This window comes from Schistocerca serialis, chromosome 5, assembly GCF_023864345.2.
Source record: "Schistocerca serialis cubense isolate TAMUIC-IGC-003099 chromosome 5, iqSchSeri2.2, whole genome shotgun sequence".
Taxonomy (NCBI): Eukaryota; Metazoa; Arthropoda; class Insecta; order Orthoptera; family Acrididae; genus Schistocerca; species Schistocerca serialis.
In genome coordinates, this window is record NC_064642.1 from 239399951 (window position 1) to 239424029 (window position 24079).

Sequence of the window (24079 nt, forward strand, 5' to 3'; positions counted from 1 at the left end):
AGTGCAAATCATTGATCACAGAGGTAAGAGGTCAAGTAAAAATAGTCCTTAGCCTGGCGACCATTTGTACACTATTCGGAAGAGCGGGCATAGTTTAACTATCGAGCAGCCCAGTGTTACAATTTAAACATTACACACTTCCTTCAACCCAGGCATATCGGTTGATCCTTTCGCATTAGGTGTGGTCTAGAGTGGACGTCAAGCGGCTTATAAAAAGCATCATTTGTTCATAAGTGTTTTCTGAGACAACGCTGAAACCATGAATTTTGGGTACGAAAAATATTAATTTAGGGGATGGCCACTTCTATAATTTCTATTCATGTCAGATTGTCGAAATTTTTACCGTATTTTCTTAAGATGACGTTCTGGGGAAATCTGAAACTTTTTTTGATATCATTATCCGTTACCGATAACCAGAGATTCAAAGTTACTCTATTTATGCAGAAAACAGCAAAAACCGGTTTTCGCACAGCGACCCGCAATTATCTATACAAACATTTGGAGAAATTGGTTTAAATATTGTCCGTACATCCTTTAGACATTCATCTGGAAACACTAATTTCCCGTTTTCGAAAATCTATATTCGTTATCAAGATACACCAGACAAACATTGATTTTAGTGTACCAAAAGAGCTAGTTGTGAGGATGCCCACTTCTGTAATTTCTATTCATGGCAAATTGTCGAAATTTTTACTGTATCTTCTTAAGATTATGTCCTCGGGGAACGTTGAAAATTTTTTTGATACCATTATCCGTTACCGAGATCCAGAGGTTCAAATTCGCCGTACTTGTGCACATAAAATACGCAAGTAATAGTAGTATTAGGCGTAAATGTAATTTTAACTGATATAGTGAACGCATGGCAAAGGTTCTAGGGTCGTCGCAAAGTTTCTGAGGTCATCGAACGATGTCTTTAGTGAGCACGTTCTCAGTAATAAAACTGTAAGACTCGCAATCTCTGTATGACAGGCACTTCACGCCTTTACAAATATGCCCAAGGTGGTACTGCAGTGACAGAAAATGGACTAAAGACAGTCTTAACATGTCTACGAACAGCTTAAAATGACTGCCAAAAATTACATAAAACTAGAAATATCAAAAATACAGTAAAATATTTTCAATTACGTTTACACTTTTTTAAGATACAAATCACAAGCCAGGCGTTTTCGATGAATTGTGATCGTTAAACTAAGCACCTAGGGAAAATGTATAGCAAACGATTTTGTGTTACACTTATGTATGCGTACTTACTTGTTGCTTATATGTATCAAAGTATATTCACTCATATTCAGAAAAAAAACAGCACACCGTGAACGACTACATATAGGACGCTCATATTCACAGGTCACGTACATTAGTATATTCTGCAGAAATGATTAGTATTTCAGTCACCTCGGTTCAGCATGTGACCTATTGCCCAGTGGGCACACGGTCCGCCATGGACCCTGATAACTTGTTCCATGTGTGGTGGCATCGACGCGTATAAGGCGGCGCGAATGGCGTCCTGTGGTGTAGCCATCCATGCTGCATTCACCTGGTTTCAAAGTTCATCTGTGGTGGTTGGCATTGGGTCGCATCGCTGTTCCCGTCGTTTCACCATATCCCACAAATTTTCGATTGGCGACAAGTCTAGTGATCTGGTGTGCCACCAAGAAGGCACGTGGTCGTACAGCAACATGTGGTTGTGCATTGTCTTGCTGAAAAATGGCGTCTGGAGTGTGTGGCTACTGGTTGCAGGATGTCATTCAGTTAGGTCACACTGGTCACAACGCCCTCAACACGCAGCTGCTGTGATTTGTGGATGTACCCAATAGCACCCAACACCACAAGGCCATGACTTCGAGCTATATGTCTTGTGCGGATGCAATCACTGTGATCCCGAACGCCCTGTTTACGCGAACCAAAATGCGCCCATCATTTTCAATCAAACCGAACCTGGATTCAGCCCAAAACGCTATTCTGTTCTCAGCGACGTCGTTCCATACACCACTGCTGTCTAGCATGTTTCTGCACATACGTCAAAGATAGGCGAAGAAGTGGACGACGCACACGTAACCCATGCTGTAATAAACGGCGACGGGCTGTCAGCCCTGATAGTGTACAACGTGTTCCATTGTTCCACTATTGTGCCAGAGCCATTCGGATGAGGTGTCACGGGGGTGGTATGGGTGGTGTGACATGACCCATCTCGTGGTGTTCTACGGTCTTCCGTGAACCACTCTGCACACACCCGTTGCACTGCTGAAACACTTCGTCCCGCACGAGAAGGAATTTCCCGGATGGATGCATCACATTCTCTCATGCCAGTAATGCGCTCTCTTTCAAAGTCACTGATTTGTCGGTACGGTTCGCGCATACGTCTGTGAGGCATCCTGCACGTCTGCTAAAATCAGACTGACTTATTGCCTTCGGGGTATGGCGACAACGAGAGCAGTAGGCACATTTTGCCTGTAGGTGATGTAGCACCGCGATATCGATGTTGACCTTGAACCACCGGCCGACATGTTTAAAATGCTAATCATTTCTGCAGAATATAGTAATGTACATGTCCTGTGAATATGAATGTCCTATCTTCAGTCGTTCAAGGTGTTCTGTTTTTTCTGAACATGAGTGTATATGTGACAAAGTATATAAATAAACTTTCCAAACTTACTGATCCATCGAATAAACAGCACACTCTCCTGTAGCAGGGAAAAGAAGAGAAAAAGCGGAAAAAAACCCCTGTCGATACACAAAAAGGGCGACTGCGTTCCTGTTTAAAAGACTCTGACAGAAAAGTCGGGAACCAACTGCTTCAGTACTCATTCCGACGTCCTGTGAATATAGACGCGCTTTTCGTGCAGAAAGAGAGTAACGGAGAGACAATGAAGGTGGAAAAAAAACTGTGTGAGTGCGAGAGAGAGAGAGAGAGAGAGAGAGAGAGAGAGAGAAGAGACAGCGATGATTGGGGAGAGAAAATGATAGTGAAAGAGAAAGAGAGACGGATGGGTACGGGAGTAGTTGGAACAAAAGAGAGAGAAGACAGTGGAAATGAAAAACACAGACGAGTGGAGAACATACATAGGCTTGGGGCATCTGGAACGTCCCAAAACGGCGAACTTCAACAGAGCCAAAATTTTTTTGAGGAAAGCTGAATGAGGACTGAAGCAACTGGTTCCCCATTTCCTCTCAGAGTCTGTCAAAGAGGAACATTCTAGCCTTTTCTTTGCTTCGACAGGAGGATTTTGGTTGTAGATATGTTTTGAATTTCAAATACCAAAGTACGACTCACGCCCCGTCCTCACTGCTTTGCTTCCGACAGTACCTTGTCTTCTACTTTCCACAATCCACAGAAGCTCTCCTGCGAACCTTACAGAACTAGCACTCCTGGAAGAAAGGATATTGCGGAGACATCGCTTAGCTCCAGTCTGGGGGATGTTTCCAGAATGAGGACAGGGCGTGAGTCGTGCTTGGGTAGCTCAGATGGTAGAGCACTTGCCCGCGAAAGGCGAAGGTCCCGAGTTCGAGTCACGGTCCAGCACACGGTTTTAATCTGCCAGGTAGTCTTCATATTAGGCTCGTGGATGACTTTGTAGCGTTTTTGTTTCGTATTTTGGTATTCCGGTTGCTGTGGGTTTGTTTATCGATTTTCATTTTTTTTATTTGTAGTTTACAGTTGCTATTTTGTTGCCGGCCGAAGTGGCCGTGCGGTTCTAGGGGCTGCAGTCTGGAAGCGCGAGACCGCTACGGTTGCAGGTTCGAATCCTGCCTCGGGCATGGATGTGTGTGATGTCCTTAGGTTAGTTAGGTTTAACTAGTTCTAAGTTCTAGGGGACTAATGACCTCAGAAGTTGAGTCCCATAGTGCTCAGAGCCATTTGAACAATTTTGCTATTTCAGTTTACATATTTTCAGTTTATCAATCGGAGATAGTGAATGGATCTAGTGGACGCTAAAAAATGGAATGCCAAGTGGAGAAATCGGAACATTTCCGACATATTCTTGTGTCTTAGTTCAATAGAGAGGTGGCAGTAGCGGAGGCTGCCAGAAACGTTTGCGCAATGTATGAGAACAATGCCGTGAGACAGAGCACGGCAAGAAATGGTTTTGTCGTTTTAAGGAGGATCGTTTTGACATAAGTCTTTCCACGTTCAGGAAGACATTCGGGGTTTGATGAGGATCGTGTAAACGCATTAATCCACACTGATCCACGTCAGTGTACTCGAGACCTGGCAAATGTGATGAACTGTGACCACCCCATCATCATGTGACATTTGCATGCAATAGGGAAGGTTCAAAAATCGGGTGTATGAGAATCGCATGCTCTAAGCCAAAAATCACAAACATCAACAGTTGGCCAAATGTGCATCTCTGCTTGCTCGTCGTTGACTAGCTCGCGAAAAAAACCGACTAATCCTATCTTGTATCGTTACTTGTGACGTGAAATGGTTTCTTTCTGCTAAAGTAAGGAAAAGAAAGAAATGGTTGAACCCAAACAAAGCAGAGACTCCCCGTACAAAGACGTGGACGCATGCACAGTTGATAATGTTAAGCATCTGGTGAAACACTGACGGTATGGCGTACTACGACTTGCTTCCCCGAGGTGTAACCATCACTGCTGACACTTATTGACAACGAATTAAGATGTCTTGCAGACGTAGTCCACGAACAACGACCAGCAAGGCTGCGTGAAGTGGTTCTACTCCACGACAACGCCCGCCCGCATTCTGCTGGACTGGCAAGAAACACTGTACAGAAATTGCGTTGGGAAGTCATTCCGCACGCACCTTACTCTCCTGATCTTCCGCTCTCTATAGAACACTCTTCAAGAAACTTCTTTCCCCGATGAAAATGTGCTCAGAACATGGCTCGACGAGTTGTTCGCCTGAAAACCACGTGATTTATACAGTTGCGGAATCGAAAAGTTACCCCAGCGTCGACAGACTGTTGTAAATAGTGAAGGGGAATATATAATTGATGACAGTGTTTATTAAACTTACGGAAAAACGCAGACAGCTTATGCAGCATACCAGCATTTAGGATGGGACTTGACTGCATCTGACAGTTCCACCAATAGCTGAAGAACGATTGTTCTCGTCTGTCATAAAGGCGTGTGAGCAGTGCGCTTGGGCATTGTAGAACAGTGTCTCCTGCCGGAAACGGCGCCTGCAGCTCTGAATGTTACCAAGAATCAGCGACGCGTAAGGCTACGGCTGGTAACGTCACACCGCATTACTCTTTATGGCAGTGGTTTCCAACGTTTCTGATATCACCCTGGAGTGCAAGCAAATATTAGCTAGTATCCCCCCCCTCCCTCCGACCACCGTCGTCATTAGCGCTTAACTAGAAATTACGATGGGAATGAACTTTGTTTGAAAACTTTTATTTTTAAAGTGACGAAAGATAGATGAAATTTAGTTTTGTAGTTATCTTACTGAATCACGAACTAATATGTCAGAGAGACAATTGGTTCTTCTTACTTCTAACAACTTTTTTATAGAATGATAAAGCTATTCTCAGTGAATCGCAACTGCTATCTACAATTCTTTCTCTGGGAAGGAAGTTAACGATCCACATTGAGTGAAGACCTTTGTTACAAAACATGCTTCCTCTGCACCATTATTTTTTCGTAGAGACACTTGATTCATTTATACTTGTTGGACTGGCAGAACTTGTAAGACTCAGGCACCTGACGCTTTGTGTGTGAGCACTGGCACTAATAATAATAATAATAATAATAATAATACAGCAATGTAGCAGCGATTACGTAGTTAGTGTTTCGTTATGTTCTCAGTTAATTTATTTATATATTGCGCAGTGAATAATGAAGCATTTACTAATCCACTGCGATAGAAGACATTTTCATAAGGTGTTTAAGAATATGTAAGGTATAAGTCTCAAGTTTTCTGCCATAGATTCGTAACACAATGTAGAAAATATGTATGTAGTGGGTGAACTGTGTGAGAAAGAAGATGTTGACCGAGCGAGGTGGCGCAGTGGTTAGACACTGGACTCGCATTCGGGAGGACGACGGTTCAATCCCGCGTCCGGCCATCCTGATTTAGGTTTTCCGTGATTTCCCTAAATCGCTCCAGGCAAATGCCGGGATGGTTCCTTTCAAAGGGCACGGCCGACTTCCTTCCCCCTCCTTCCCTAATCCGATGAAACCGATGACCTCGATGTCTGGTCTCCTTCCCCAAAACAACCAACCAACCAAAGAAGATCTTCATACATTCACTTCGCAAGCTGTAATCAAAGACTTTTCTTTCTACCCCTCAGAAAATTTCAGCTTACCCCCGCAGTACCAAGGAGGAGGGGGGGGGGGGTTCTTTATGCCTACCTTTTGAAATAATTGTAAACTAGTCGTATATTTTATGTTTTAAAATTATGAAAAAATTATTTATTGTTTTTAATGATTTGTGACATTAGAATCCTTAAATATTTTAAATTTTTCAGTAAAACGCAAGCCAAAATTTTATGCCGCAGTGGTGAATTTGACTTTTTGCATCAAATGTCATATTCATATTTTTACGTTCAGGTCCATTGTTAAACATGAATATATCTTCAAAAAGTATTTTGTGAATAAAAGGCAATGACAGTTAACGAAATCTGCATTTTTTTTTTCGGGGGCCCTTAAAGTATCCCTCCTCTCAGTGTACATGTTACGGAAAATACTTTGGTATTGCTCAACTTGTGTTGCAAGATATTTTCAGGTTCTGGGTCCTACTTATAGATCAGTACCTGTATAGATAGGGTGTTTTTAATAAAAGTTAACAACAGGTTTAGAAATTAAAGTATTTTTTGAAATTTTTTTTAAGAAGGCATAAAGTATTCCTCCTTGGTAGTAAGCGTTTTGGAAAATGCGTTGGTATTTCTAAGGATAAGTTCGGCTGATTTTGTGGACCAGTCGAGTTGTGATAGGTGCCTGAGTGTTCGTTAAACAGGAATGTGAGCGTGTAATCTTATGAATACGGCAGTAGTCTTCTTGGAATGTGGAAATGTCTACTGTGTATTCATGACGAAGATGAAGTCGAAAGGACAATACTTTGTCACAGAGAAAGTTGAAATAAATACCGATGCTCACTTTCATGGTAACGTGAGTTCTTCAGTCCAGGACACGTTACATGAAACACCACCTGAACTTAACCATGTGCGAGGGTACAGGAGGATAAAATTATATGGCTTTTGGTCCTGCAGGATACTCGTACACTTTATTCATCCAAATACAAACGTACTGATATTATTTCAGTTTGTTGCAAGCGAGTATCCGAGGAATTCCGTATCACGGACACGTTTTTTGCCGCATTTACTTGGGCATTTCATACGACTCACTTTCTCTCCTAGCCAAAAAAGACTTTCTTTTTGTTGTTTCAATGTTAAAAGTTTTCAAAGGAAGGTCTGTACTTGAAGTATTCCGTGGGACGATGTACGGCGTTGGGCTCTGTCTGTTGCATTTGTGCTGACGTCAGAGTAACTTCCGCGGTGTGCGCAACACCGCGCGTAGCCCAATGAATACCTCAAACAGATATCACGAAGCTCGAGCAGAAACTTGATCTAGTACATATTACATAAATGAATCACTGATTATCAGAATCGTAACCTTACGTAATGGTAATTCGAAGTTAGAATCCATAACGTTTACTCATACATATTCAGTGCTGAGAGTACAAAAATTTGAAATCAAACAAGATATTCATTGGAATCTTCTAAAACTAAAAATTCGAAGTTTATCTACCCTCACACCTTCCGACACTGCAGATTGAACGCATCGTTGGTGCACCTGGTGTCTTATAAAGAGATAAAATTGTGCCTAATCGGGCCAAACTATACGTCTCCAGTCCGCTGCGTTCACTTCTCGTGCTGTTTGGCCCCTGCAGCTTTATGCTCCGCTGTGAAGAAGACTTTTTGTGGTGTATCCCACTGCAGTTCCCTTCAAAACATTCACTCACAGCTAAACCTCCAGATGTCAGAAACTCAGATCGGTACCAAACGTTGTGTATCGATGGGGTATCAACCAAAACAGCGATTTAGTTCGTACTTTGTCCTGTCGTTCAGCAGAACGAGCGTAAACTTTGATTAAAAGTAACACCAGAACCACGGAGAACAGGAGAAGCATAACTGTAGCTAACATGCACAGCTACCGAGGGGATTAGGTTAGATTAGATTAGATTAATACTAGTTCCATGGATCATGAATACGATATTTCGTAATGATGTGGAACGAGTCGAATCTTCCAATACATGACATAATTAGGTTAATTTAACAACATACTTAAGTTAATATAACAACTTTATTTTTTTGTGTTTTTTGTTTTTCTTTATTTTTTATTTTTATTTTTTTTATTTTTTTAATTTTTTTTTCTTAATTTATATCTAAAAATTCCTCTATGGAGTAGAAGGAGTTGTCATTCAGAAATTCTTTTAATTTCTTCTTAAATACTTTTTGGTTATCTGTCAGACTTTTGATACTATTTGGTAAGTGACCAAAGACTTTAGTGCCAGTATAATTCACCCCTTTCTGTGCCAAAGTTAGATTTAATCTTGAATAGTGAAGATCGTCCTTTCTCCTAGTATTGTAGTTATGCACACTGCTATTACTTTTGAATTGGGTTTGGTTGTTAATAACAAATTTCATAAGAGAGTATATATACTGAGAAGCTACTGTGAATATCCCTAGATCCTTAAATAAATGTCTGCAGGGTGATCTTGGGTGGACTCCAGCTATTATTCTGATTACACGCTTTTGTGCAATAAATACTTTATTCCTCAGTGATGAATTACCCCAAAATATGATGCCATATGAAAGCAATGAGTGAAAATAGGCGTAGTAAGTTAATTTACTAAGATGTTTATCACCAAAATTTGCAATGACCCTTATTGCATAAGCAGCTGAACTCAAACGTTTCAGCAGATCATCAATGTGTTTCTTCCAATTTAATCTCTCATCAATGGACATACCTAAAAATTTGGAATATTCTACCTTAGCTATATGCTTCTGATTAAGGTCTATATTTATTAATGGCGTCATACCATTCACTGTACGGAACTGTATGTACTGTGTCTTATCAAAATTCAGTGAGAGTACATTTACAAGGAACCACTTAGTAATTTTCTGAAAGACAGTATTGACAATTTCATCAGTTAATTCTTGTTTCTCAGGTGTGATTACTATACTTGTATCATCAGCGAAGAGAACTAACTTTGCCTCTTCATGAATATAGAATGGCAAGTCATTAATATATAATAAGAACAACAAAGGACCCAAGACTGACCCTTGTGGAACCCCATTCTTGATAGTTCCCCAGTTTGAGGAATGTGCTGATCTTTGCATGTTATGAGAACTACTTATTTCAACTTTCTGCACTCTTCCAGTTAGGTACGAATTAAACCATTTGTGCACTGTCCCACTCATGCCACAATACTTGAGCTTGTCTAGCAGAATTTCATGATTTACGCAATCAAAAGCCTTTGAGAGATCACAAAAAATCCCAATGGGTGGTGTTCGGTTATTAAGATCATTCAAAATTTGACTGGTGAAAGCATATATGGCATTTTCTGTTGAAAAATCTTTCTGGAAACCAAACTGACATTTTGTTAGTACTTCATTTTTACAGATATGTGAAGCTACTCTTGAATACATTACTTTCTCAAAAATTTTGGATAAAGCTGTTAGAAGGGAGATTGGATGGTAATTGTTGACATCAGATCCATCCCCCTTTTTATGCAAAGGTATAACAATAGCATATTTCAGTCTATCAGGGAAAATGCCCTGTTCCAGAGAGCTATTACACAGGTGGCTGAGAATCTTACTTATCTGTTGAGAACAAGCTTTTAGTATTTTGCTGGAAATGCCATCAATTCCATGTGAGTTTTTGCTTTTAAGCAAGTTTATTATTTTCCTAATTTCAGAGGGAGAAGTGGGTGAGATTTCAATTGTATCAAATTGCATAGGTATGGCCTCTTCCATTAACAGCCTAGCATCTTCTAATGAACACCTGGATCCTACTATATCCACAACATTTAGAAAATGATTATTAAAAATATTTTCAACTTCTGACTTTTTGTTCGTAAAGTTTTCATTCAATTTGATGGTAATACTGTCTTCCTCTGCTCTTGGTTGACCTGTTTCTCTTTTAATAATATTCCAAATTGTTTTAATTTTATTATCAGAGTTGCTGATTTCAGACATGATACACATACTCCTGGATTTTTTAATAACTTTTCTTAATATAACACAGTAGTTTTTATAATTTTTGATAGTTTCTGGGTCACTACTCTTTCTTGCTGTCAGATACATTTCCCTTTTCCAGTTACAAGATATTTTTATACCCTTAGTAAGCCATGGTTTGTTACAAGGTTTCTTACGAGTATATTTAACTATTTTCTTGGGGAAGCAGTTTTCAAATGCATTTACAAAGATGTCATGAAATAAATTATATTTTAAATTGGCATCAGGTACACGGTACACCTCATCCCAGTCTAACTGCTGTAGGCTTTCCCTGAAATTTGCAATTGTTAAATTGTTGACTGAACGTACTACTTTGGAGGACTGTTTAGTATTGCTGAATGGATCTATGTCATATATTGTAACTAGCTGTGCACCATGATCAGAAAGACCATTCTCAACAGGCTGAGCATTTATCTGGTTAAACTTATCTTGGTCTATAAAGAAGTTATCTATCAGTGAGCTGCTATCCTTTACCACCTGAGTAGGAAAATCAATAACGGGTGTCAAATTGAAAGAACCGAGTAATACTTCAAGGTCATTTTTCCTATTACCCTCTTTCAGAGAATCTACATTGAAGTCCCCACAAATAATAATTTGCTTCCCCCCGTCGGACAGATAGCACAATAAGGAGTCCTAATTTTTCAGAAATAGATGAAAATTTCCTGATGGGGACCTATATACAGTTACAATTATAAATGTGCCTTTATTTAATTTAAGCTCACAGCCACATGCTTCTATATGTTTCTCTACACAAAACTTTTTTGTTTCTATACTTTTTGCACAATGATAACTTTTGACATACACTCCTGGAAATTGAAATAAGAACACCATGAATTCATTGTCCCAGGAAGGGGAAACTTTATTGACACATTCCTGGGGTCAGATACATCACATGATCACACTGACAGAACCACAGGCACATAGACACAGGCAACAGAGCATGCACAATGTCGGCACTAGTACAGTGTATATCCACCTTTCGCAGCAATGCAGGCTGCTATTCTCCCATGGAGACGATCGTAGAGATGCTGAATGTAGTCCTGTGGAACGGCTTGCCATGCCATTTCCACCTGGCGCCTCAGATGGACCAGCGTTCGTGCTGGACGTGCAGACCGCGTGAGACGACGCTTCATCCAGTCCCAAACATGCTCAATGGGGGACAGATCCGGAGATCTTGCTGGCCAGGGTAGTTGACTTACACCTTCTAGAGCACGTTGGGTGGCACGGGATACATGCGGACGTGCATTGTCCTGTTGGAACAGCAAGTTCCCTTGTCTGTCTAGGAATGGTAGAACGATGGGTTCGATGATGGTTTGGATGTACCGTGCACTATTCAGTGTCCCCTCGACGATCACCAGTGGTGTACGGCCAGTGTAGGAGATCGCTCCCCACACCATGATGCCGGGTGTTGGCCCTGTGTGCCTCGGTCGTATGCAGTCCTGATTGTGGCGCTCACCTGCACGGCGCCAAACACGCATACGACCATCATTGGCACCAAGGCAGAAGCGACTCTCATCGCTGAAGACGACACGTCTCCATTCGTCCCTCCATTCACGCCTGTCGCGACACCACTGGAGGCGGGCTGCACGATGTTGGGGCTTGAGCGGAAGACGGCCTAACGGTGTGCGGGACCGTAGCCCAGCTTCATGGAGACGGTTGCGAATGGTCCTCGCCGATACCCCAGGAGCAACAGTGTCCCTAATTTGCTGGGAAGTGGCGGTGCGGTCCCCTACAGCACTGCGTAGGATCCTACGGTCTTGGCGTGCATCCGTGCGTCGCTGCGGTCCGGTCCCTGGTCGACGGGCACGTGCACCTTCCGCCGACCACTGGCGACAACATCGATGTACTGTGGAGACCTCACGCCCCACGTGTTGAGCAATTCGGCGGTACGTCCACCCGGCCTCCCACATACCCACTATACGCCCTCGCTCAAAGTCCGTCAACTGCACATACGGTTCACGTCCACGCTGTCGCGGCATGCTACCAGTGTTAAAGACTGCGATGGAGCTCCGTATGCCACGGCAAACTGGCTGACACTGACGGCGGCGATGCACAAATGCTGCGCAGCTCGCGCCATTCGACGGCCAACACCGCGGTTCCTGGTGTGTCCGCTGTGCCGTGCGTGTGATCATTGCTTGTACAGCCCTCTCGCAGTGTCCGGAGCAAGTATGGTGGGTCTCACACACCGGTGTCAATGTGTTCTTTTTTCCATTTCCAGGAGTGTATATGGCAACTCCTCCTTTCTCCATATTTTCTCTCATTACATGTGCAGAGAGCTTATAACCACTTACATTTACCTTATCCATATCAGTAACAATGTGATGCACAGACAGGCATAGTATATCTATTTCATTCTCAGTTTCTAAATCTTCCAAACAAACCAGAAGCTCATCTACTTTATTCTTTAATCTCCCAATATTTTGATGAAATATACTTACATTATTTTTAATTATACTTTTATGAGAACCTTTCCTTATTCTAACATTTGCAGTACTCTCCTGTCTGAGTTTCTCATTGTGCTTAGGCCTAGTTCCTATACCAGTGGTCACACGGTGTTCAGAGAGGCAGATTATGTCAATTGGGTTGGGTGACTTTAGTTCATCAATGCAATTACCTAGGACTGAGATACAACTTGGCAGAGATAAAATTTCTGGTGATTGGTGAAAATTTATAATTGATAGCTGTGATTGGTGATCCAATGTGCTAGAATTGTGCTATTGAATTTCTTTCCTAAACTGAAGATTTGTTTCAATCCTGACCTCTCGTAGAACTTGACATCTTTCTGTCTTACCTATCCTAAAAAAGGTGCTGCTCCAACACCTGTAACCACTGGTATTTTACCATTCGTGGCAGTGCCTCCCCCCCTTAAATTTCCTGCTATTACCCCAGCCAGTTTCCCCTTCCCTTTCCTGTTGAGATGTAGGCCGTGCCTGGTATAGTCCCACCTACTGAGATAATCAACAGGAACCACACCAATATGAGCCCCCGCACCCGACCCAAGCAGCCATTCCAACTCCAAATTAACTCTCCCAACAGAAGAGTTCAAATGAGGCCGGTCATGGCGTCTCAGGACAGATACAAATTCCACATTGGTGTTTCTCGATGCCGACGCAATCTTTACCAGGTCACACTCTATACTGTACCCAGGATCTCTGTCGATGCTGTTCCCTGGCCCTCCCACAATAACCACGGTGTCTTCCCTGGTAAATCTTTTACAGAGTGAACCTAAATCCTCTGTCACCTGATCCAGACTAGCACTTGGTTTGAAAAAAATTGTGACCTGGTATTCTGGTCCTAATTCCTCCTGCAGAAGTTGGCCTACACCTCTGGCATGAGAACTGCCTAACAACAAAACTTTCTTCCTTTTCGATGACTTTCCTACATTCTTTTTCTATTTCCTATTGAAAGTTTGTTGTGTCCTGTCTACACCTACCTCTGCTTGAGGCTCATCAGTTTCTAACTGAAGCAACAGGTCAAACTTATTTTTGACATTCACCACAAAACTGTCAGACTTAGTTCTAGGCCTGTTCATTCTGCTACCTGTTGCCACTTCCCACCTCTCTTTACCCTTCTCCCTCCTTAACCTGTCCAGATCTTCCCTAGCCTGATCTAGCTCAGCCTGAAGGGCAGCAATTTTCCCCTCCTGTTCCACTATCTTCCTATCTCTGCTGCAAATCCTACATAACCACTGATGAGCCTGATCCACTTTCCCAACACCCACGCCACTGCAGTCCCCCCAGTGAAAAAAACTACTGCATCCATCACACCAAACCCCGGAACTAACAATTCTACGGCAAGTCAGGCACTTCTCACTCATGGCAAAAATAATACTTTAGCTAGAATAAATCAATTAAATTACCGAAAATCAAAAAAGACGTTACAAGAATTAAGCCTATTCATAAATGTATATAAGCAAGTTTCTGATTTAAAATTCCGCTGGTTTTCTGAGATTTGTATTAAAACAACGAAGGTATACGCTATTTATTATATATTTCACTCGATGGAATGAAAAAAGGGCAATTAAACGAGATACTTTAATTTTGATTCTCCAAAAACGTTACGAGAATAGGCCTATAAACAAATGTATATAGGCAAGTTTCTGATATAAAGTTACGCTGTTTTTCTGAAATCTGTATTAAAACAATGAAGTTATACGCTATTTACGGTAGTTTACTTATTTGTTACCGAGAAACTAGTTAAATTACCTTGAAACAAGAAACAAACACGTTTACAAAATTTAAGCCTAAGCACGACTTCGCGAAGTTACGATCTTTTCGTGTTTTCTGAAAAAAATACGCAAATAAAAGTCAAACCTTTAACGGCAAGACTAAACGATACACTAATGCACGTATTTAATTTGTTGTCAGCGTTAAACTAAATTATATTCCTGTCTAAATCACTTAACTTTCTGGAAATGGTTTCTGGCGTCACTTACTCGGCGGCCATCTTGAATCCTTACCATAGTTAGTAGCGCGTTAGATCTCTGTATCAAGGGTCCTGGGTTTACACCATAATGATGCCAATTTTTAGTTTTAGTGTTATGGGTGAATGTGTTATATGGCACTATTAATATTTCCGTACGTGTGATGCAACTGTTTCTTTATTCTACTGTTCCGATTGTTTATCTTTATTCTGTGAAAATACAAATGCGATTGGTGTCTGTTCTGGCGCACATGTCCGACACAACACCACACCTATCTATAATAATGTACTCTATGGGTTTGCTACTTTCAACTAACGAAGCGAAAGCTTACTTACAAAAGATCATTGCTGCAAACTCCGAAAAGTCCTTTTACGTGCTAGGAAAATGTTCTTCCTTATAACAGTTTCACTTGTAAACATTTAAAAACAATAGTCATCAGGAGAGTTTGAACGTGGAACCTGTGGCATGACAACTATATGCTCTACCAGCTTACCCACGGAAGACCTACAGACACTCATTTCCTATGCCCCGTAGTTCTGGTGTTACTTTTAATTACCGTTTACGCATGTTCTACGGGACGACAGCACATAGTACGAAGTACTTCGGTGTTTTGGTTGATAGCTGTCTACATACAACATTTGGAACCGATCTGAATGTCTGACATCTGGAGTTTTGGGTGTCAGTAAGCGAATGAAATGGTATTTTTCAGTATCTGTTTCTTACGGTGTATATGCAATTTCCTCGCAATTGCGAGTACGATTAGATTTCATCTCCACAATGAACTGGTGGAGTATGAAAATTTGTAGAGGACCAATCTCCACAATTAACTGGCGAAGTATGAAAATTTGTACAGTACATATCTCCGCAATTAACTGGTGAAGTATGAACGTTTGTACGGATTTCCCGCTTTACGCAAGCAATCGCCGTAACAACTTCGGCTATCAGTGCACGCCTCCCAGACAGAACAAACCCCCAAATGTACTACTCTATGTCTCAGCGATGACAGGGAAGTTATGAGGCAAGCACGCTGACAGCACAGCACAGGGGAAAGAATACTGGAGTATAGCGATCAAAGCCGCGCCGATTTATACACCCTAACACATAACCACCTCAACTCTGTCCTCGATGGGAGATTATACCCTAACCTTCTTCCCACTCATGCATACAAGGCACGTGCGTGCGCTAAATACGGACTTTTACACCTGTGCGTGGTTGCTGTGTTTGCTGGTTGCAGGTGTGGGACCCCGAGCTGGCGACGATAGCGCAGCGTTGGGTGGACCAGTGCACGTACGCCCACGACGCCTGTAGGGATCTCCGTAAGTGTTTCGCTGCTTCCCATTCCTGTGCCGCTGCTGTCGCTCCGTTTTCTGCTCGTTGCGTGTGAACTCAGACATACCAGTGTAGTACAGAAAAGACGGTCTAAGAGGAAAAACTGGGTTTTTACTGAGAAAGCTTTCAATTTTTTTCAGTACATACGTAACACCAGCAAAACTTATGAAACCAATCCCGTAGCGGAATTTGTTTTCTACTATCATAACTATACTAAATAAAGAACAGTCGCCTAGATCTCAGTTTCTTTTACCACCGACAACCGGTTTCAGCCTGCGCTGCAGATCATATTAAGGTCTGGTGCTGCAAAGTGTAGTTTTTTTTAATCTTTGTTTCAATATAAACAGTATGATACATAACAACCCACTTCCTCACTCATTAGTGGGTCCCAATTCTACATCTAATGTTCACAATGACTGCAGCTAATTGTTATTACTACATGAGGTGTATTCGTATTTCCAATATGGGCATTTCTTGTTTTAACTATTATTATTTGTTCTACATGTAACATTAACTGTTAAGTTATCTACTTGGTTACTATGATAGTATCTATTGTCTAATTCTATGCTAAGTTCTGCATAACATGATACTTAAGAAACTAATCTACACGTCCTGCAACGTTCCAGGTGTGTCAGTGCTATATAAACCTACACTGGTGGTCGTGTCCGTCGACCTAATCCTAGTGGGCATGTCCCTGGCACCAGGCCGGCCCAAGATCTTGAATTTGCTGCATTTTGCCTAGTTTATCGTATTTTAAACCTACATGCAACCTAAAATTCTTAATACTGCAGTCATAATCGGTGCGTTGTCCAGTCCGTGATTGATGCACTCTTTCCTAAATCCGAGACGTGGCGGATCACAGCCTTTAGGGGGCTGGCCAAGTTCAAACTCCGGCGGAACAGGAGAGGTGCGTTTTAGTCGGTGTATTATTCTAATCGTGGTTGTTCCTTAGAAATTCTATTAAAACTTTGGTTGATACCTCTTTGGCATGTTCACTGAGGATCTCAAATGTGTTTTGTTGCCTGAGCTGGATGTACTATTGTCTAAGCCGACATGCTACATCGTCGAAAAGGGGGCACTCGAACACCACATGGTTTGGAGTGCCATGTACAGTGCCACAATCACTCGATGGTGTAGCCTGCTTTGCTAATCGGCGCAGATATGTCGGGTAAGGTCCATATCCGGTGATAAAGTGCAGCAGTCCTTTGGTAGGTTTGAAGTACCTAAGCTGCAGCCGCTCCTTGATGTCTGGTAACAACTCATGAGTTCTGCGCCCACTTTCATCCCCATCCCACTGCTCCTGCCGTACTTCCTCACCCCTTCTTTTGATTTCGACTTTGTCTCCTGCCTGAGCCCTCTCTATTTCAACTATTTTCTACCTGTTGTCTTTCTTTAACCAGTACCATGCTGCTTGTTCTCTAATCTTACTGTCAAGAGGACAAGTCCCATTAACATTGATAATGCCCCCCCCCAGGTGTCGTTCTGTATGTCCCTACTAAGTGCAGGAGCATGTTCCGCTGCACCCTTCTCACGGCCGTGGTAGGCATGATGCTCGCGAGCCTGTGTGCCACACTGCCGAACCGTACCCTACAATGGATGTTGTGGTACAGCTGAATCAGGTCTGCTGGTAGGTGGAAAGGCTTGTCTCTAATTCCAATCAGGTTATTAAGTATTTCCAGCGACCTCTGGGTGACAGTGTCGATATGCCTCGTGTAACTCCATTTCTCATCGATGACTACTCCCAGGTAGTTGTGACGTCGAAGAATTGGTGAGCCGTCTATTCTTACTGTTGGATTCCTAATAAGTTGTCATTTCAGGATGAAGTAGGTAGACTTGCTAGGTGCTACTGCCATCTTTGCTTTATGACACCACGCTGCCAATACCGACATAGCCTTTTCCGCTTTCGGTTCAAGGTTCTCACTGCAGGAGGAGGTCACCTGCGTAGGCCATGACCTCTAGTACATCCGCAATATTCTTCAAGTTCTCTAGAAGAGGCTCCATATTAACGTCCCAAGAGAGTGGCCCAGGACAGAACCCTGTGGCCACTCCTTTGTTACCTTTTTACTGATTTTCTCGCTAGGGATAATAGCGAGACCTCCCTTTCTTCACAATAGCTCCTAAGACAGCCACATAGCGGCCCTAGGCACTCATTCTCCCACAGGCAGGAGAAGTGTGAAGGCCACCACAGGTTATCAAAAGCGCCACTGATGTCCACCATGATGCCATGTACTTGTACGGGACTGAGCTACAGTCCTCAGCCGCCATGGCGACTGCGTCAGATGCCGATCGCCCCAACCGAAAGTTGAACTGTTTATCACTCATCCCGCACAGCACACCGTGTGCTGTCAGTCTACCTGCTAGCTGCTTCTCAAGAAGTTTTCCCAGCAGGTCCAATAAACAGACGGACCTATAGAACTTCTATACAACTTTACCTCTTTCGGGTCTTGTTCAAATGTGTGTGAAATCTTATGGGACTTAACTACTAAGGTCATCAGTCCCTAAGCTTACACACTACTTAACCTAAATTATCCTAAGGACAAACATGCCCGAGGGAGGACTCGAACCTCCACCGGGGCCAGCCGCACAGTCCATGACTGAAGCGCCCTAGACCGCTCGGCTAATCCCGCACAGCTTTCGGGTCTTGATCTGGAGCTTTCTTTATTATGACCTCGTTTGCCTTCCTCCTTACTGAGCCTCGAACACACATTGTACAACTTAGTCAGAGGCGTGATCAAGTGGGGGCGAGGAATTGCAACACCCCAGTTGAGGCCTGGAGCTGTATTTCAATTTTTGTTTGTTTGACAAAAAATTTTATTTTCGAAAGAAAAACACTGTATATATATAAGTTACAAGGACCAGTTGCTAATGTCTGTTTAACTATTTTTTAGCCGCTCGTACAACTCTCAGCACAGACTCTCCCTTTTTACAACAGTGCAACAAGGAGGAGTGGGGGAATCAGTAATCCAACTTTAGATGGGGAACGTAAATGCCTGATCAGATTCATCCGAGTTGATTTTGGCCCATTATGTGTCGTCTAGTCCAGCTTCGTAGCTGAGTGGTCTGCTTTGATGGTTGCCATGCCGGGTTTTATTCTGGGCAGTGGTAAGGGCTTTTCCTTGGTGGGAGGCCTGATACGGGCTGCACTCTGCCTCGTGATGCCAGCTGAGGAGCTACTGGAACTAGCGGTAGCGGCTCTGCAGTCTGGAAAGTCTGCAAAACGGCCGGGAGAGGGGTGTGCTGAACACATGCCTCTGAATACCGCATCCACATGACGTCGCAAGGTAGAGGAGACATCCCTGTGATCTCACGACTTGGACGAGAAGCTCTTTCTTTTTGTTATAGTGTAGAGATCGATAGCACACCACTGCAAAACAATTCCTAACTTAAAAAATCACGAATTTGTGAGTTCTTGGAATACTTGTTGACTGCAATAAAATAAATGAACGTAGCTCGAGTTTATTACATCAGATGAGGTAGGCAACACAAGGAGTATACCTCGCGCAGGATGCAGTGGCCGATGGGCAATGACCAGTTTTCGTCCAAAGCGCTGGGCGAGTTCATTCGTTTGTTACAGAATGGAGGCGCGCACACTACAATCTTTCTCAAACGATTTTACAGAAACTATTCGAAAAAAAAAATAATTTTTGCTATGTTGATAGCTTTATATGTCAGATTCATGATGATGCGCCCATCATTTCGTTGAAGGTCATAGGTATTGTGGTATTTACGCGAAAGTAAGACGCTGAGCGAAATTCGGAAAAATGAAAAATAGGGGTCGCTATGATTTTGTGTTTGGTACATAATACATAATATGCTGTTAAGTATGAAGTTTAGCTAACATATTCAATTTTTCTTTAAACTTGGGTAGAAGAATCTGTCTGTCACGAATCTCAAGAAAATTAATCAGATGTAGCACTCTCATTCGCGATCGCGCCGCGCCAGCGGTAAAGCCAGAGTGAAATATTCACAACAGTCCTCATATTTCATAAACGGTTTCAGATATCGAAATGAGATTTTGGCAAACGATAGCACGCAAAGAGGAGACTATTTTACCATATCGTTATTATATACAACTTATTGTCTATTGTGTTATTCCAGTAACTACAGATTTTTTTGGTGAAAGAATGTAATTTTTAAGGGTCATCGATAGCTGATGAAACGAGAAACGCTATGGGTTTTGGAACAACATATTTGGAGACATTATAGGTTTTTTTTGTACAATGGATGTGCTTTTTCATAAACTACTGACTTTAATTTTCCTGAGTTCTTCATTTAAGAAACTTAATAAACCACTGTTTCAGAATTCTGTCGCAATTTTGTCTGCACAACATATTAATGAGGTGATACAGTGTAAACTCCGCTGTGTTTTGGCAAAGGACGCAAATTTTGTCATGGAAACTAGAGAAATGTGTGGGTTTTACTCAAAATTCGCTACTCATGACTCTTCTCTGAAAGTTACAAGTGGTTATCAATCCAGGAGAAAATGAATCGTTGCGTTTTCAGCAGGATTCTTTTTAGATACTAACGAAAGCAGAGGTGAGAGTAGATCTTTTTGAATGTTCATCATGCAAGTGTGGGTGTGAAGGGGCCACGCTTAATAGTTAAAAAACAACTTTGAGCGTAGACTTCAGTTTAGAACGGCACTTCCCCTCCAGCGCCGGCATTTCCCCTCTGAGCTCTGAGCGGCTCCCCACCACTGCCGGCCTCCCCTCGCTTCCCCAGCCAACTGCGCATATAGCGGCCACTGCATTTTGCGCGCACTATACCTTCGAATTTCAATTGTTTCTTCATTAAAACACAATTCAGTCGTGGTGCCACTAGTTACTTCAGCAACTGTAGCAGGCACTCATATTCACAAAAAAACGGCTTAAAGTGTGTCTCATGAGAGACGAATAATTGACAAAAGTGTTAATTCTACAAATGTGTATCAATGCACTGCACTACGAATACTTTAAATTTTCTCTATGATCTCACTAACGGAAATATTGTAATTCACTATGTGAACTGGGCTCACGAAAGAAACGGACGCAAAATTTGCACCACACGGTCACTTGCTGATCAAATGTCAAATCACATAAACATTACAAATTCGCGTCCGTTCCTCTTTCTTTCGAGCCTGCAAGCAAGATATCTTCCAGTCTCGACACCCAAGACCAGCTTACTGTGTGCATTATCTTCACAACCACTTCTTTTAGGTTGCTTCCTATTGGCTGTCGCTTTGCCCCCCTATCCAAGGGACGGGCTTTACACTGCAATTAGATTATGGGAGAATCGACCATCATTAATGAAAAGAGTTTCGTAACAAATCGTGCTCAGATATTGATTAAAACAGCCTCAAACATTATGTATTCAAAATGAATATTATGTTAACGTGAATACTCTATTACTAACAGAAAACGTAAATAATCTGCACATTTTTAATATTAAGTAAGGTTGTGGAAATTTTAGAAAATAATGTTACCTAATATTTTTCATGCGTTGCGGTTCTTCCACTAGAACTGATTATAACACTTGTCCTCTCAGCTGAAGGACGCGACCAACTGTGTGGTGGAGATCCTCAGCATTTAGCCACTTTCCTTTCCCCTCAGAATATTTCCGGTGCTCCTGTTTCAGCGACTTTCCAAGTGGGACAGAACCTGTTCGTTATTTACGGCACCGAGCACGACATCAAAGCAAACTGGAGCTCAACCGTCTTCAGCTGGTACAACGAAGTGGAAATATTTGACGCCAGCAACGTGAAACAATTCAGGTGAGTCAGACACAGCTACCGTGTACTCGCAGATAAAAGGAGAAAACACACTGAGAGGCATTAAACGTTTCTGCCTAAAACATTGTCAGCTAGACGAACAGTGGTCAGGATTTCATTGAAAAAATAGCAACGCTTTTATGCAAACTTAATTAGCTACTAGGGTAAATGTATCAACCTTTTTAAAAATCGAGATGTGGTTTCCTTTTGGGCCAGAGCAGTAGATATTAATGAGGCAAATGGAGTGACACAACTCTGTAATGGGCATCCTAAAGAACTGCAGAGTTAAAAAGAAACACAGAACATGGGTACTGTTGTGGCCGTTAGAATGGTGTGTCGAACGGAAGTTAACGCCACTGCCATTGGAAACTACCGACGCCGAGGCAAACGGTAGTGTTTAAAAATTTCCAGTTCTACACGTCAGTCGAATTTCCGCCTTTGAACCTGCTTAGACAAAATTACTGTTTCTCCCACATCTTTAGCGGAATGATCCGTAAGGAGTAAATGTTCAGCAAATGTAAAGAGGTCCACTTTACCATGCTTCTTTCCCAGTAAATGTTCTTCAGTACCTTACTCTGATAGCGGTGCCAGTTTGACCTATACAGCAAAAGGGACTGTTGTTACAAATCGCTTTGACACTGATTCAGCATCGTGGCAGCTCTAATGCATGAGAGGCAACTCTTTCGGCCCGTATTACATGCGGGTTGCCTACCTTCAGGTGCTAGGGCAGCCTCGATATTTCTGACAGGTACAGTTTTAAAGTGCTCAGCAAAGGTGCATAGTTGGCACCGATGGTATTGGTGAACTGAGGAGGGGGGGAGGGAGGAGGAGGGGGTGTTATAGGGAGCGTTTTCTGTTATATTCACACCCATGGCCATGTAGCACAACTACGTGATCAGGCCAGAAGAGGGCGCAAACCAGAAGCGCTGATAAAGTATAATACCCCTCTGCTGCTCCAGATCACGTTCAAATTTCATAGGGTGGTTTTGAACGGTCCCTAGTGGTTCCACCTTCTATGGAAGAGCAAAACATTGTGGTCGCTCTATACTCCGAAGTTCACGCTCAGTGGGGCTGTAGCTCCACAATGTCATTGCAGCAGTCTGAACGTCCTTACGGACGTCTTTCTGTTGCCGCAGATTAGATTATCCTTTTCGACTGTATGGGAATCAGTGCCCCAAGGGAAGGAGTGGTTTTATTGACACCCTTTATGCCAACGCCCTGAGGCGTTTTTGTGTCGATTCTGAGGGGGAGTGTGTCTGTGGGTGCCACCCATAAAAATCCGCACGATTTCAATACCGAGTGTCGTGGTTGTGATAACCGTCACAGAGGCGGCAAAAGGAGGGGTGATATATGGGTAAGAGTGGATGTGACGACCCTCTCTTCGTGTAACACATCCACGTTGTCGTTGGGCAGAATTGTGGTGAAATTTGGTGTCAATTTGACATCATTAACCGACATTCAAGCTCATATAAACGTCAGAGCTGTGGCCTCTTTTTCGCATTTGTCGACACTTTCCTTTTTGACTTCGCAAGGCGCCAGGGTTTTGCACCATTATAGAGGAAGCCAAATTTCGAACTTATGCGTCAGAATGGGAGAGGAGGAGGAGGAGATTAGTGTTTAACGTCCCGTCGACAACGAGGTCATTAGAGACGGAGCACAAGCTCGGGTTAGGGAAGGATGGGGAAGGAAATCGGCCGTGCCCTTTCAAAGGAACCATCCCGGCATTTGCCTGAAGTGATATAGGGAAATCACGGAAAACCTAAATCAGGATGGCCGGACGTGGGATAGAATGGGAGACAATACGGGTTTCTAAATAGGCATCCTTCGTTGCGCAGTCTGCTTCCCTGTTTGGTACTTACGATAAAGATTGTGCCACACTTCGGCTGCCACATTTGTACATTTCACGTACAGACCATGGAAACAAAATGAGTGAGATTATGGTGAGCAAAGAGGCGTATACACATTCACTTTTCTTTCAGTCAGTAAGAGAGTGGAATAGGGCACGAGTTCACTAACACTGACACGTTCTAATTGACAGGATTTTATGCAGGTTTCATTTAATCATTGCCCTGCTGTTTCTAAGCTGAGCTCCAGAGCAATAGTTTTGTGAATATGAAGATTTTGTATCTGCAATACTGTGAAATAATCCTATCGGCAAAAGTGTTCTTTCCCTAGCCGACCTTGGATGCTTGATATAGAAGCCAGGCAACAAGACCGTGGAAGAGGGAAAGCACAATGTGCTAGTATGAGTCTATGGTCTAGTGTCCAAACACCGTGTAGCGAGTGGCACGGAGGAAAGCACAAATGCAGCCAGGGCGATTGACCCAAACAACTAGAACGAGCAATCGAGGGCACGGCGCGATACGAAAGTCAGGT

At 42.6% G+C, this 24079-nt stretch overlaps 1 protein-coding gene across 1 annotated transcript in view; it reads left to right on the forward strand.

Moving 5' to 3' along the window:
* The window catches only part of LOC126481863 (venom allergen 5-like), a 109393-nt gene that overhangs the window by 77208 nt on the left and 8106 nt on the right, over nt 1-24079 (forward strand). The window contains exons 4-5 of the mRNA XM_050105822.1: nt 15863-15944; nt 21571-21706. Coding sequence (XP_049961779.1) covers nt 15863-15944; nt 21571-21706 — 218 coding nt within the window. The remainder of the gene's footprint in view (nt 1-15862; nt 15945-21570; nt 21707-24079) is intronic.